General features: G+C 46.3%; 1 protein-coding gene across 1 annotated transcript; it reads left to right on the top strand.

Annotated features, from left to right (window-relative positions):
• Positions 1-1,023: 1,023 nt before the first annotated feature.
• Positions 1,024-16,233, top strand: LOC133531793 (hemolin-like). The gene is made up of 8 exons (XM_061870193.1): positions 1,024-1,118; positions 1,287-1,345; positions 1,800-1,935; positions 4,109-4,592; positions 5,657-5,775; positions 7,580-7,797; positions 15,175-15,303; positions 15,673-16,233. The coding sequence occupies exons 2-8, from the start codon at positions 1,300-1,302 to the stop codon at positions 15,795-15,797; spliced, it is 1,257 nt and encodes a 418-aa protein (XP_061726177.1). The 5' UTR covers positions 1,024-1,118; positions 1,287-1,299; the 3' UTR covers positions 15,798-16,233.
• The last annotated feature ends 587 nt before the right edge of the window (positions 16,234-16,820 follow it).

Raw genomic sequence — 16,820 nt, 5'->3', positions numbered from 1 at the left:
CTCTTTGTTAACCTTTCACTCATTCTTTCCACGTGTCCAAACCATCTCAACATATCTAAAAGTAACTTCAAAAATATGCCCCATTAAAACAATTTCATGATGATTTTATAGTGGCAGAATTTCTTAATTATATATGGTTCTCTATTTGGAGTTTTCATAGGAGGAACTAGAAATATTGGAAAAAATAAAAATGTGTTTATTTCTACTTTTGGATTCGAAATTACAAAATAACCGTAAATGCCAAGTAAATCATATGTTAGGCGGGTTTGTAGAAAATTTCAAAGAGTACTGTTATGTGTTAATCATGTGCCCCTCCCCTTGATCGACATCAACTTCTCCACATTCTACTAATATGCTACTATTGGGACAGTTTTGCTCCTAAGTGTAGTTTTAAGCTGTACAGCCGCTATTCGATACATATGTAATAAGTATATAGCGGCCAAGGAGTTCACAAATATCGCAATGAACTAGCGACCCGCCCCAGCTTCGCACGGGTTACACAAAACCTTAACAAATTATATACCTAAACTAAACCTTTCATAATAATCCCTCTATTGACAGGTCAAAACCGTATGAAAATCCGTTCAGTAGTTTTTGAGTTTATCGCGAACAGACAACACAGACAGACGCGGCGGGGGACTTTCTTTTATAAAGTGTATACCGTTTGAGCGTATATTGAGATATATTTGAGCACCTTGACCGTTCCGATATAGCGTTAGATCAAGCTAAGTCGGCAACGATTTTGATATCCCAGACGATGCAAGTGTTATTTTAAACGTCAAACTTCTATGAAATTATGATGTTTAAATAACACTTTCACCGTCTGGGCTATCAAAATCACTGCAAACTTAGTTTGCTCAAACTTTAGCTATCTGTTGGCGACTGTACCGATATTTTTATAGGCATTGTTTATCACGCGATAAACTCTGTTGTTGTCTCCCGGTTCTTTACCTGGGGTATCTACCTATGTGTATTGTATGTATCACAATATTATTCAGAGTGCGGCTGACGACAGTGCAGTGATGAACGAGGAAAGCGCCTGTAAATATTGTGCAGTATAAATAGACGCTGTGTCGGCCATTGCTGCAGTTGTCGTGTTCCCGCCAAAGTGTACACGGGTGCGTTCAGTTTTTAATCATATTTTTTTTTAATTATAAGTCTATATGTGAAAGGTTTCTATTGCAAGATGTTCTATTTTTTATTTAATTTAATTTGGTCTTATTTTCAAGAGGACATTGGCAGGCTATGAATAAATTATATTTTGCTAATATTTTATATATTTCTAGGTTTACGATAATCATGGCTGTAAAAGTATTTATCCTTTTCGCTGCGAGCGCCGCTTTGTGTAAGTTTCATTTATTTATTTTTTTACTTAAAAAATAAGTTTTTTTTTATACCACGTCGGTGGCAAACAAGCATATGCATATACGCCTGATGGTAGGCAGTCACTGTAGCCTATGGACGCCCGCAACTCCAGAGGTGTTACATACGCGTTGCCGACCCTTTAAAATCATGTACACTCCTTTTTTTAAATCCCATACTGTAACCTCTGCAGGAGCTCATTCTGCAGCCGGAGCGTCCGCGGGGCGATACTTCTCTTAAACCGCACAGTGCGCGACCGTTTAGGCTCATCTGTTATGAGGATGAACACATTATCAGAAAAATTCCTGATGTAGGTATATCGTCATATATATCGTTTGACATGTACCGTCATCCAGTACCCACCTCACTTACTGTAGGAGTAGGATAGATTTTTATAAATTTGTCTCATAATATGTATTTATTTATTTTGAATCCAGGCGCCGCTCAGCCCGTGGACATCAACCTGCCGGTTCTCAAGGAGCCTCCTCGTGAAGTCACCTTCCGGGTGTCGTCCGCCAAAGCTCACCCCTTCACCATCCCCTGCGCTACCACCACGCCCAACGACAAAGTTGTGTAAGTCTTTTTTAACCACCATCGCAAAAAGAGGGGAGTTTTATGTTTGACGCCAATGTTTGTCTGTGGCATCGTAGCTCTCTAACGGATGGACCAATTTCGATGCGTTTTTTTTTTCGTTAAATCGATACATCAGTTTTAAAAGTCATCATCTGTTTTCCAAAATGATGTAAGGCACTTTTGGCTTAAAATGGATAGTTTTAACTGAGTTACGGAGGCTTACCAGATGCGTGCGATCTTTTCCATTCCTTCCCTTAACGCTTCAACGCCTTATTAGGGTGACATATCTTAGGTAGCAGCATTTTCAAGTAAAAATGTACCGCGGCTGAACCATTGAAATAAACGCGACTTGACTAACCAATTGACTATTATCTTCTATTAAGTATATATTTTCGATTTCATAGTCCAATTTCAAATGAATCGATCATTGAAATGAAACGAACTGGAACGAATCCTTATGTGGCCTCCATAGCATTGATCGCAGCTCGATTTACAATAGAAACTAAACAATAAAGATCACGCCATTGCCCAAACATTCCACCTCACATACTTTCTACTTCCTAACTTAACTATCTCTAATTTATAAATATCTATGTTTCGCTTTCTTTTTTTTTAGGGTACCTCCCCTGCACGTTATTAAATGGGTTGTTAAAGTTATTATGCAAATATGCCTATTTGTTTAACTCGGGTGAAAGGTACCGTTTCATCCCTTGGTTAACAATCTACTATACTTTAAGGTCAAGTTTAGCTTATTGTGAGGGAAGAGTAACTACGGTGTGCATGGCCTGACATGCACTTGGCCGGTTTTTTTATTTGTTAGTTTTGTATTTGTGAAACGAAACATTATATAATAATATGGGTTATTGATTATTAAAGCTTTAATCAAAAATGTTTTTCGTAAGAATCTTGTACCTACTTAGTGTAAATTTATTCATAACAAGTGAAAAACCAACTAGACCTACTTACATAATAGTACATTACGATACAAGTGCGAAAAATAGGAAATTCGAAACGAGTGGCGATAAATTAAAACACGACCGAAGGGAGTGTTTTAAATCGACACGAGTTGCGAATTACCTATTGGCACATGTATCGTACAACGTTTTACAGTACATATGGCCCTTTAAATGTTCGACATACTAACGTAATATGCTACTTCTCGCACTAGTGCTATAAAGTAGCCCCATATGTACTGTAAAATACCTTTTTTTTTTGGGAAAAGTTAAATATTCATCGTATCTAACTAACGCTCCACCAACTGAGGGTCGGCAACGCGCATGTAACTCCTCTGGAGTTGCAGGCGTACATAGGCTACGGAGACTGCTTACCATCAGGCGGGCCGTGTGCTTGTTTGCCACCGACGTAGTATAAAAAAAAACTGAGCTGATATATATAGCTTAGATTTTTTACACGACTATTACATCGAGCAGACATCGAGCGGGAGCGCAGAGCATTGTCTGTACGGGCTAATATGATCGCCCGCAGGTTTTTACATTGTTCCGCTGAAGTCAAGGTCACCCTGTTTAGGGCCTACTGTACAGCCTTTTATACCAGCAGCCTGTGGAGTGATTATACCCAGAAACAGTACAATGCTCTGCGAATCCAATATAACGATGCGTTCAGAGTGCTGATGAGGTTGCCCCGATACTGCAGCGCGTCAGGGATGTTTGCTACAGCCAGGGTAGACTGCTTCCATGCCACCATGCGGAAGCGCTGCGCATCCCTGGTGCGCAGGGTGAGGGGCAGCTCCAACAGTATTCTGACAATGATTGCGAGCAGGTTCGACTGCGCATATATGAATCATTGTTGCATGATCCAACTTAATAAAAATGTTATGTATGATATTGATTATTAATGGGTATTTTTGTGTCAGTTATGTGTAAATGGTGTAATATAAATAATGTGTGTATAAGAATAGTATTTATGTGTGGTATAATTTGTAATTGTGTTTTTTTTTTTAATTTTTTTTTTTTTTTTTTTATTTGTAGTTTTAACTGTAAGATGTATATGAACCCTTACTGAAATAAAATAATTTTATTTTATTTATTTATTTATTACCCCAGGCAAAACTTCCCTTGGCTTAATGAATGACTGAGTTTGACTGAGTATACAAATATCTATTATGTTATGTCATAGTACAAGCTAGATTTCTAAATTCAACAATTTCCAACAGCTACACCTGGACGAAAAACGGCAAACCCTTCCCCGTCAACGAAAAATCCCAAGACATCAAAATGCGCGCCGGCGAAGGGACTCTCATCTTTAACAACCCCAAAGACTCTGACGAGGGCGTGTATCAATGCCTAGCCACATCCACCGAAGGCGTTGCTAGTTCAAGAGCGATCAGCGTCAAGAAAACCTTCGTAGAAATCCCGAAGCATACCCTTCAGAAGCATACCCCTGAAGAAGGCAAGCCTTTCAAAATGGAATGCTCAGTAACCAAAGCTTACCCTAAACCGGTCATTGAATGGTACAGGCAAGGCAAGGATGGCAAATACGTAGATATTATGGAGAAGAGGCTGCTGGAATCGCCTGAGGGTGATCTGTATTTTACTAATGTGACTAAGGAAGATGTTTCTAAGGATGTGAAGTATGTGTGTTTGGTTGCAACGCAGGCTGAAGATGATAAGGTGGTTGCTGCTGAACATATCATTGAGGTTGGTATAGCTCTATCACAACCATAGAGAAATATAAGTAAAGAAAGAGTGCTCACTCCATACATCAGTTCTCTTACCAGAACGCGAGTTATTTCGTAGTCGACATCTAACTTCAAGTAGTGAATTTATCAGTACCGCTACTTGACACTAGATGTCACAAGTGTCGTGACTAACGAATAATGGATTGCCAAAACAAGTAAGAGATCTGATGTACTTATTACCACTCTTTCTTTAAAACAAGAAATATTACTTTGCGTATTTAAATACGCAAGTAAGTATAACGGGTTAGCACTGATTGACTAACACGTTATTTTCTCGCGGATTAGCAAAGTAATATTTCTTGTTTTAATTAGCATGGATTTCCGCAAAGTAACGCCTGATTCTATTAATCACTCTTTCTTTGCTTATATTTCTCAATGCAAGTACCCACTAGGCCAGCCCGGTCGTCAAACATCATAAATAATTAAATATTATAGGGAAAATTTACACAGATCGACTAGTCCCACAGGAAGCTCAATATGGCTTGTGTTGTAGGCACACTTGCCATCAGATATATTGGAGCGGTAAAGGTTCTCAAAGAGGCTTTGTTCAGATATTTGTGAACACCTTGGCTGCTCCAATATATTTCATGGCGACTGTACGACGACAACGATTGACGATATATGTAATATATAGTTATATACTGGTATAAATACTTAAATAGAGTCAGACCAAGATAAGTTGGCAGCGATTTTGACAGCCCAGACAGTGCAAGTGTTATTTTAAACGTCAAACTTGTATTAAATTATGACGTTTACTTGACACAAGCTGGGCTATCAAAATGGTTGTTAACTTAGCTAGATCTGGCTCTACATACAAGTATTTGTAATAAACACACAAATAAATGTCCTGATTACCAGTATTGGAACCCGGGGCCTTCTGCTTTGTAGGCAGGGTCAATACCGACTAGCCTATTGACATTTCTTTCTGTTTCTGATATGATAGAGATTATCAAGCTTATTATATTGTAGTGCTTTATATCCGATGATTAAATTCCACCTAGTTACACCAACATTTGTTTTTAGGACCTGACTCCAGCCAAGGGCCCTAAGAGCGGAGAGCTGACGCCGCAGTACCTGAGCAAGGACATGACCGTCAAGACCGGAGACATCGCCGTCATGATGTACTGCATCTACGGTGGCACGTAAGTTTTAGAAATACCACTCCTTGAAAACTAAGTATAGTGTCGTAGAAAAAAAATCATAATTAAATTTTTACAAAAATTGAAGAACATTACTTAAGTATTTACAGTACATATGGTGCTACTTTTCCGCACTAGTGCGTAAATTAGCACATTATGTAGCTATGTCGAAAATTTAAAAGGTCATAAATATGTACTGTCGGTCGTGTTTTAATTTATCGCCACTCGTTTCGAATTTCCTATTTTTCGCACTTGTATCGTAATGTACTAAGTATTGAATGTTTCTTATTTTGTATAGTGTGCCACTATGGTTGTCAAGGAGAAATTATGTGGTTTTGTCTGTTTATGTACGATTCCGACTCTCCGGCTGGAGTCGGGCTGCGCCGGAGCGCGTTTTCAATGTGCCTTTACATTATGTACGGCAGAAGCGATGAAGTCCGTCCGGAGCCGTCCGCGACCGCCAGGAGCCGACTGGCTTGAGCCGTACAAATGTGAAATGAGGTCCGACTCCGCCCGTTCAGTGAGAATCATACTTTATTGATTCATGATGTACGATTAGCAGGGGCAAAAATAGTGACAGTTTACAGTACTTACAAGTTAGAATTCTATTTCTAGGTGGTCTCAAGTGTTGTCTAACAATGAGACAGTGATTCCATACAAACCTAAATTCTGCTTTACCACATCTTTTTAGGGTTCCGTAGTCAACTAGGAACCCTTATAGTTTCGCCATGTCCGTCTGTCTGTCTGTCTGTCTGTCTGTCTGTCTGTCCGAGGCTTTGCTCCGTGGTCGTTAGTGCTAGAAAGCTGATATTTGGCATGGATATATAAATCAATAAAGCCGACAAAGTCGTACAATAAAATCAAAAAAAAAATTTTTTTTAGGGTACCTCCCCTACACGTAAAGTGGGGGTGAAATTTTTTTTTCGCTTGAACCCTAGAGTGTGGGGTATCGTTGGAAAGGTCTTTCAAAACTAATAGGGGTTTTCAAGAAACATTTTTTGATAAAGTGAAAATATTCGGAGATAATCGCTCCGAAAGAAAAAAAAATGTGTCCCCCCCCTCTAACTTTTGAACCATAGGTCCAAAAAATATGAAAAAAATCGTGGAAGTAGAGCTTAAGAAAGACATTAAATGAAAACTATAGCGGACATGATCAGTTTAGCTGTTTTTGAGTTATCGCAAAAAGTTTTCCCTTCATAATAAAAAGACTTACTTTAATTAGGTACTGATTATGCAAATTTGCCTATTTGTTTAACTCGGGTGAAAGGTACCGTTTCATCCCTTGGTTAACAATTTACTATACTTTAAGCTCCAGTTTAGCTTATTGTGACCGAAGAGTAACTACGGAACCCTACACTGAGCGTGGCCCGACATGCTCTTGGCCGGTTATTTAATCAGGATTCAGGAACGCTGCCGAAGAGAACACGCGTGTGCGTATGAGCGCATTAACCAGTAATGCTTACATCTACTTACATCTTCATCTTCTTCAATTTTTAAGAGAGAGCATAAGAAATACCTTGCCCTGTTAGTGTGGCTCAAGTCTTGTATGTTAGTTTGGGGTCAAATCTTGGGAGCTAAATTTGACTCATTCCCGATTTCCGATTAAACTGATAATTTGCATAAATCGGATAACAATGCAATGCAGGAAGTGGCTATATACGAGAACTCTCTGATAAAACAACGATAACTAATTGTGTTTGCATGAGTATTAGTTGCCTGTGGAAAGAAAAGTAAGTACAGTAATCGATAAAAACTTGTGCCTCAAATTATTTTTTGCCCAAAAACTTATATATCTTATATCCTCCAGCCCCATGGCCCACCCCGACTGGTTCAAGATCTCCCGCGACGGCACGCGCACCAACGTGAACGGGGAGCCGGGCGGCCGCGTCACGCACCGCAACCGCAGCGCGGGCCGCCGCCTCTGGATCACCAAGGTGCTGGCCGAAGACGACGCTACCTACGAGTGCGTCGCGAACAATGGCGTTGGCAAGCCGCAGAGCCACAAAATCAAGCTGACTGTTCAACGTGAGTACCTAAAAATGTATTGAACGTACGTGTTTTAAGTTACCACAAGAAAGAAATGTATGGGCATTTATGTGGTAGGGCACAGCACAGCGGATGTCATTCCAGATCTAGAGCAAAGCTCAACTGGGGAAGCACCTTACAGAAAACCGCAGCCAAATAACATTAGACCCTACTCATAGTGTTGTCCTGCCGGCGAGTAAGGTTGCCAGAGAGCTCAACGAGGGTGCGGAGTGTTAGGGGCGGTAACGCGCATATAACACCTCTGGAGTTGCTGGTCCAGCAGAACTTGTATGTCACCGACGTAATATAATAAAAATCTCCCTAAGACTCTCTTTCTCTCCAAGCGAGTCAACGAGAATAGGAAATCTTTAAAAGTAAGTGTAGGTGACGGTCGCCTACAGGAACATCTACGATAGCTCAAAAATAAAAAAGGGTCTGATTTTACAAATGGATCTTATTAATAGGTTCTCACAAGTTATAGTTTTACGATCAACTTAAGCACTTAGGTTTACGTTCACTTATTTCGGGTCCTGAATGGCGACTGACTGGCTTTCGAGTATTTCTTTCACACCCCATTTGTTGTGAGGGTGAGTGGCCTTTCCATCCCTGTGGGGGATTTTTGGCGGTTGGTTTTCGCCTCCCGTTACAACGGGAGGGTCCTTCTGTGCTCATCTAGAGCTGTGGCTTCAATTGGCCGTGATTGGCCATGATTGGCCGTGATGGCCACTCATGAGTGCCGATCATGGCTTTGTTTTGAGGTAGCCTATCAGCGGCTTTACGGGTTTGCGGGCTCCGTCTGGCTGCTGCGGTCTTCCTCGTCTCCTGCGGCTACTGGCACCAGTGTCCTGGGGAGCTGGCGCTGTCGGCGGTTGTCCGGGGGGCGTGCGTGGAGTGGCGCGATGCCCTGCAGGTGGAGGTGTCGCGAGTGGTCGGCGCGCTCGAACATTTTGCTCGATAGTTGGCTGATGAAGGTGTCCAGGCTCTGCCATTTCAGCCCGCGCTGGATGTCAATGTTGCGCACGAAGCGGGGGGCGTTGACTATGGTGCGAAGGGCCGCATTCTCCTGCGCACGCAGTCTCTTTTTGTGTGTCTCAGCCGTCATGGCGTACCAGGCAGGAGCTGCGTACGTCAGGCGGGACCGAATGTAGGTCTTGTATATCCCCAGCTTCGTGCGGCGGGGGAGGTTGCTGCAGAGCACTGGACGGAGCAGGGTGCGTGCTGTTTTCACGCGCCGGACCACTTCGTCGACGTGCGGCTTCATTGTTAGCCGCCGGTCAAGTGTCACTCCAAGGTACTTGACCTGCGGCATCCATGGCACGGCTTCTCCGAGTAGGCGAAGAGGCGGGGGGGGCTTATTGGTAAAGCCGGTTAGCAGCGCCTGCGTCTTGCCGACGTTCACCGACATCCTCCACCTGGAGAGCCAGTCGGGGAGGGCGTCAAGGGACCTCTGGAGTTTCTTCGCGGCGTGCGTAGGGTTCATGGACGCGGCGAAGAGGGCCGCGTCGTCCGCGTAGAGGCCCAGCTTGACGTCTCCCACGACCGGGAAGTCGTCGGTGTACAGCGCGTAGCAGGCAGGAGATAGGACGCTGCCCTGAGGTACGCCCGCGTGGATCGGGCGCTCCCTGGAGACTGCGTCCTCGACTGCGACTGCAAAGCGGCGCTCGGTCAGGAATGAAGCCACGACCTGAACGATGCGTCGGGGTGCTTGGGTCTTCGACAGTTTGTACACCAGCCCCTCGTGCCACACCCTGTCAAAGGCCTTCTCCATGTCTAAACAGACGGCTGCGGTGTGCTCCTTCTTGTTTAGTACCGCCGCCATAAAGTGGAGCACTCTGGTGAGCTGCAGAGACGTGGAGTGCCCGTCGCGGAAACCGAACTGTTCCGGCCTAGGCTCGATGTAGGGCTGGAGCCGTCCCAACAGAAGCCGCTCGAACACCTTGGAGAGGGTGCTGAGCAAGGTGATCGGCCTGTAGCTCTCCGGTCTTCCTCTGTCCTTGCCTGGTTTGGGCAGCATGATCACCCGACCAAGTTTCCAGGCTGTCGGGTAGTGTCCCGAGCGCATGACCCCGTTGAACAGGCGAGTCACCGCCACTATGGAGCGTAGTGGCAGGTGACTTAGCGCCGCGTTCGGGATCGAGTCAGGGCCCGGGGCTTTCCTTGGTTTGCAGCGCCTGAGGACTCGCTGCACTTGGCCGGGTGAGAAGAAGACCGGATCTTCATCTGACTCCAGCGGTTGCTCTAGGTACCTCTCCAGGTGTTGTTCGACTTCTTGTTGATGTTCGTGGTCTTGAATGGGGTTGGGCCGGAACTGGGTGCCCAAGCACTCGGCAAAGATCTCCGCCCTATCCTCTGCCTTGTACTTGGGTTGTCCGGTCGCGTCTTTGAGCGGGCGAGTCGACTCTCGCGTCGTGCCGAGTTGTCGGCATAGACGGTGAATGGAGGGGACATCACCGTCTATGGACGCGATGTGACTCTCCCAGCTCTCCGCTGCATGGTCTCGAAGCTCCTTCTGCACTGTCCTGACGAGCGTGTTGAGTTCTGCTCGCAGTGTGGGGCATCTAGTGGTCTGCCATCTTCTCCTCAGGACGCGCTTCCGCTTTATCATGTCCAAGATCCTTTGTGGTAAGAGGGGGCGCCTCCCGTCACTCTGGATGGTGTGCGTGGCTGTGTTGAGCGCGTCCTGGATGTTGGAGGAGATGGTGTTGGCTGCTGTCTCCACTTCTTCTGCTGTGGAGACCGCCATGGTCTGGGGTTTCCCCTCCATGGCTTCGACGTATGTCTCCCAGCAGACGCGGCGTCGAGGCTTGGTGAAGAGTGCCTTGATGGGCAAGTCCTCCAGGCTCAGGAGTATCGGGCGGTGATCCGACGGCAGGTCGGGCAGTACCTCCTGAGTCATGGCTGCAGTGATGCCCTTGTGCACCACAAAGTCGATGGTGTCGGCGGTCCCGTACCGATCGTCGTAGCGTGTCGGCTCCTCGGGGCCGGACACGTCGAAGTTGTGGTCCACGGCTGCCTGGTAGATGGCACGGCCCGCCACATCCTGCCTTGTTGCGTGCCATGCATGGTGCTTCGCGTTCCAGTCCCCCGCCAGGATGGTCGGCATGGGGGCACTGAGCAGCTTGCGCAGGTCTCTAGCGATGTCTCCGGTAGCTCTTGTGGGACGGTAAATTGCGTATAGTCGGAGGTCGTGGCCCGAGACTCGGATGTCGACTCCCAGGGCATAAAGGGAGTCGAGGGGCTGGTATTCCACCGGTTGGTGGACGATGGACCTCCGAACTATGACAGCGAGGCCCCGGTATGCCGTGCCGTTCTGTTGCAGCTCCTCCTTGCGGTAGGTGATGTAACCGGGGATCTTCAGTCTGGATTCAGCGCGCAGGAGTGTCTCGGATATTAGCATCACGTCGACATCCTGCGCCGTGAGAAACTGCCGGAGCTGCCCTATCTTCGAGCGCAGCCCCTGCGCGTTCCAGTATACAACACGCAACCTATTGAACTCTAGGCTGCGTGTGTAGGGCGGCGGTGAGCGCCTGGGCCACTGCGGCGAGCTGCGCTACTAGAGCTGCGAGGTCTTGCGTGGCGGGAGGCGCTATGTTGGTGGCTGGGGCTGTGGCTGGATTTTGTGCAGCGGGCCGGGGGGCTGGAGCTGCGGTTGTAGAGATGGTGGCCGTCTTCTTCTTCTTTTTTTTTCTTCTTTTTGTTTTTGGCGGCATTGCTGGTGTTCGAGCCGGACTCCTTCACCTGCCGCGGTCTGACTGCCCCCCTTTGGGCGGGGGGGTTGGCCGGCGCCATCAGAGTTGCTGGCGCCGACTCTTCCACCGTGGGCTTTGGGACCGTAGCGTTGGTTGTGGGGCCCGGGCGGGTCGGGACAGAGACCGAGATGGCAGTTCTCCCGGCTCTCTTGTTCCTCATTTCCTGCTTGAACACCGGGCAGTTGCGGCTGTTTGCAGGGTGGGGCCCTCTGCAGTTCTTGCAGGTGGCCTTTTCTTCGCGGGGTCTCGAGCATTGGCTGGCCCAGTGTGTTTCGGCGCAGCGGACGCAGGCGAGCTCCCTGTGGCATCCATGCGATGAATGACGGAAGCCTTGGCAGCGGTGGCATTGCGCAGGCCCCTTCTTTCCGCGCCATGCCTCCACTTTGATGCCTCTGACGTGGAGTAGCTCGGTCACCCCGTAGATAGCCGCGTTGTCCCGTGCGGGTCCCGCGAGCTGCACAAAGTAGATGCAGCCCGGTCGACCCCCTCTCGCGTCAATTTGTTTCGCGTACTCCACGGGGTGTCCTAGCTTCTCTAGGGCTTCCATGATGGTTGTTATCGGCGTCTTCGAGGGGAGTCCTCTGACGGCCACCTTGAGCCGCTTCTCATCTTCCAGCCCATAGATGTTGAATATGGGCTTGATGACGTCAGTGGGCTCCCCTTTTTGTTTGGCTTCTTCGATGACGGCCGCTGCTTCGTCTTCTAGTTTGGAGAGGTGGCGAATTACGAGGCGATATTCCGTCTCGGAGCGGGGCTCGAACAGGATGCCCTCTCCCTTCGGCGTGGTGAAGGGCGACTCCCCGAGCTCTTGCGAAAGGTCCTCCAGGACCTTCGGCCAATTCGGTAAAATGTCGGCAACGATGGCGGGGTACTTTGATTTTTTCTTTTTTTGAGTACCCGCATCATCGTCGTCGACGCAAGGCTGCTTGCTATTGTTGCTCTTTTCAATAGCTGTGTTTATATTTTTTTGGGTGCTGTTATTTTTTTTTTGATTGCTATTATTTTTTTTTGCAGCCTTGCTGGCTGCGGAGGTGGCGGAGCTCGAGTCGGTCGCGCCCGAGGGGAGGGCTGCGGCGTTCGCGTAGCTGGTGCTGGGACCCGCAGAGGTAGGTGCGGGTGTCGGTGGCGGTGGGGCTGCGGCTCCTGGTGTAGGGGCCTCGGTGCTTGCGGTGTTGTCGGTAGCTGGGGCCTTAGGGGGTTCCGCGCGGCGTTGCGCGTCGGTTCCGGGGCGGTTGCGGAGACGTGGGTCCGTGGGCGGCGAAATGTTGTTGCAGATCCGTTTCAGGTCCTGCTTAGCGGGTGGGCTGCAATCCGGCTTCCTCTTCGTTGCCGAGGTTTGGAGAATGGCCGGGTGTTCGTCCAGGAAGCGCAGGAAGTGGGCGTCTTCCGGTAGCAACTCCACCGTTTCTCCCAGCGCGTGCCCCTGCAGCCTGACATAGGCCGCCATCCATGCCTCCAGGCCTGGAGACATGTAACCGACTTGTCCCAGACGAGCAACCAGGATACGGTCACGATCCAGTTGCTCGTGAGGGGAAAGTCGGTCCAGGGCTTCCCGCGGGATCGGCGAGAAGGTGCGGCCGGGTGCTGCGTCGGCCGAGTGCCACGGCTGCGGGGGGCCGTCGGCGGGTTCAGGTGCGTCGGCGAAATCTTCCAGTTCGATTTCGGCGTTTTCGGTGTCTTCTGGTGTCACGGTGGGTGCGGGTGTCTGTGAAAACATGCTTTCCGTACTACCGACCTGCCCCGAGAGGACGGGGGGGTCGGATTCCGTAGGCATGTTTTGCGTGGGTACACCTAGAAACTCGCGTTGCGAAGTACCCACCCTATCCGAGGGGACGGGGGGGGTCGCGGGCTTCGGCGATGCGGCTGCGGGTGGTTGCGAAATCTCATTTCGGCGAGTACCCACCCGGACCGGGGGGTCGGGGGGGTTCTTCGGCTGCTTGTGCATGTTCGGGTTCAGTCGGCTCTGGGTCGCTCGCGACGCATTACTGCCGGTTGCTGGTCCAGGCTGCGGTTCCTCTCCCGGGGATTCCGTTGTAGCGGGGCCGGGGTCTGGTTCCGCAGATGGGGCGACCGGTAGTAGGCTTCGAAGAGGCGCAGGGTGTTCCCCTCCGGCAGGGCCGGGTGCGATCCGACGATTTTTTCCAATGAAAAAGTGCGCAGGATAGACTGGTGCAGTAGTAGGTGCGTCCGTACAAGTGGCTCCGAGTGGCTATCCTGACTGGCTTTTTCCAGTCCACCCATATTTGTATGTTTTAGCGGCATAAATTTGGGCCAATCACAGGCAAGGATTAGCGGCTCTCATGATGGTAATGCCGCTCGAACGGAATTGTTATAACTTTGTCACATTAACTAACGCGAGCGGTTTAGCGTCTGTGATTGGTCCACGTTGCTGCGTAAAAATGCACAAGTTTAGACGTATTTTCCTACATTTTGTCTTTCCATTTGGTAGTTATCTAGGCTTCCTACTTCGAGCTAAATCGTGGGGTTATATAACTATATGTTTTTAGAAGAGTCTAATTAAGTTCTATAAGCTTGCAATAGTTTAAACGAGCGCATGATTACGGTTTAGCTACAAAGTACAGATTTAATGAGCCAAATCTGTCAGTTCGGCACGTGTTATGCATATTATCTCATCCTACGGTTCAAGGAGAGAGGTGAAAGTCTCGATTTTACCTAGATCATAACCGTTACCTTTTTCCACAATGATACCCATACGTACTTTTACCCGCAGGTTCAGGCTTGAAGTAGGTATGAGTACCAAAGATTTTCCCCAATTATTTTGGGGAAATTTACCATTCCTATGTATTACCTGTCTAGCTCACATTCTCTCGCTCTAACCACGTAATATAAAGTATAGGCATAATCGGGCTCATTATTTCATGACTGGGATAAAGAAAGGTTCTAGGGCTTATTCTGAATTAACGGTTCAGTTTAGGTCTTAATTTACATTACAACTTAGACATAATACATAGTCTACCTAGGTCTTAGGCTACCTACGTTGATAAAGATCTTTATTGTTGCTATTACAACTTAAGTAAGGAATTTATAACTTAGGGTTATCTACGGAATAATAACATACATTCGATTGCGTGTCGGCTGTCGCCCACAGTAAGCCATAGGTAAGATAAAGCTTACTCGAAATTAAACTACCGTGAGGTATTTTTAGTCCCTCGCGCGACATGGAAATGGAGATATCATCTCTCTAAGGGGCGCATTACATTAGAGACAATTTGGGAGTTATGGTCGTGCAAACAAAACTTGTCAGTAAGAACCAGGAAAAGTATACTCATCCATTTCTATTAGGTGCTAGTACTAGCGCAGGACAAAGACAGTAATATTATCTCTTTGTTTGAAATGAGACAGTCCTGGAACAAACTATATAATATTCATTATCACACTAGCGCCGCAACCGGATGTGACACCTTAGTTGAACTTTCTACCATGTACATTTCTCTATGTACAGATGTACCTACTGGTACTTCCTTTCTGGTACGTTTACCTACTCGAAAGAGGCAGCGCCGGCGATCCAGCGGCATGCAGTGTCCCTTTAAACCAGTCATGGGCTCTAACCACCTGGTAGTTTGTAGTTTATACAATTAAAATTCACCAACATTAACTCCCTTTACAGAAGCCCCTGAGTTCACGAAGCAGCCAGAGCCCGTGATGCTCGCCAAGGTTGGAGACGACGTCACCATCCCCTGCAAAGTACGCGGAGCCCAAAAAATTTCCTGGTCGTTCAACGGACAGCCCCTTGAAGGTATTTATGTATTTTAAGTACTTCGTCTGAGGCAAATGCGTGCTTGAATTTGATAACCCGATTTCGAGCCTGATAATCGTTTTCCGTTTCACGGAATATCAGCACATCGTTAACAATATTTGAAATGTACTTTGTCCTTAATTGCCAAAAATGTTCATAGTTCGATATTTTTGCATATGAACCAGTTTTTTACATTTCAAATATTGTAAACGATGTGCTGATATTTGGTGAAACGGAAGAATATTTTTTATCGGGCCTGATAAAGTGTTGATGTAATTGGCACTTTAGACTTTACAAAATATGCTGTCAATCACTCAGTTCAAACATAAGATTCTTACTATTTTATTAACAAGACTGTTTTACTTTCAGTTAAGGAACCCAAGGACACCCTGACCCTGAGCAAGGTGCAGAAGAAGGACAACGGGTACTACGGCTGCACGGCCTCCAGCGCCGTCGGAGACGTGTACGCGGAGACCCTCGTGCACGTCGCATAGATGTTCAACTTTTAATTTATTCTGTTGTTAGGTCGATAACTTGATAAGTTAAAGCCGTGATCCCTCATAACTCCATGACGCGAAAAGCATATTACATTAATAGTTTTGAATGATTAACGGTTAGTTTCACTTAAGTATATTGTTTTAGAGCTCCCGATATTTCGACGCATTTATATGTATGTTGTCCAGGGGCAACAAAAGGTACTTCACGGCCAATATCGCGTTCAATATAAGTCTAGCATAATACTTTGTTAATTCGTGAGGAAGACAGTTTTAAGAAGTTTCAAGTTCAGTGTAACTTAATCTAGGATTAAAAATTGTCAGATTACTTACATTAAGAACAGGGTTTATTACACAAAATTTATTGACCTAACGAAGATCTTATTTGTGTCATTATTTTATAAGGAATTTAATAAATAAAGCTTACCAATATTAATTGCTTAGGTTTTATTTTATACCTTTATGTTTACAACTTTTAAAATAAAATGAGTCGTTAACATTAGTATTATTATTACATATTAATTATGTAGTGTGGATTTAATTCCACACTCCATAATTAGTCTGACTATTAATGCCAGTGGGAACACCTACTTTGGTACTACTTTGTCTTTGCTACGGGAAGTCAACTATTCGCACCTACATTATTTAAATTTGCCGCCTTTTTCTGCTAGCAAAGTGACCACATATTTTATATCGACCACATATTCGCCAATAGAATTTCAACGTTAGCAATCCAAAATAAGGTCAAATCAAATTGGATTTGTCTTGAAATGATTCATCGCAACTGGATTAATTAAATTAAATTAAATTAAAATAACATTTCAAAATTAAATTTCCATATTATATTAGCAACGTATTACCTAAAATATATTACTAAACCTATGTTAATAACTATTTTATAATGCAGTACATTGACTATTATGGGCATGTAGGCTACTCCAGTACTGCCAGAAAGCGCCATCTACCCTGTCCGCGACTGTGGCAAGGAGACTGTTTGTTGGCGCTGCCACGCACGCGCCGCAC

This window comes from Cydia pomonella, chromosome 25, assembly GCF_033807575.1.
Source record: "Cydia pomonella isolate Wapato2018A chromosome 25, ilCydPomo1, whole genome shotgun sequence".
Taxonomy (NCBI): domain Eukaryota; kingdom Metazoa; phylum Arthropoda; class Insecta; order Lepidoptera; family Tortricidae; genus Cydia; species Cydia pomonella.
This window is presented reverse-complemented; position numbering and strand designations above follow the sequence as displayed.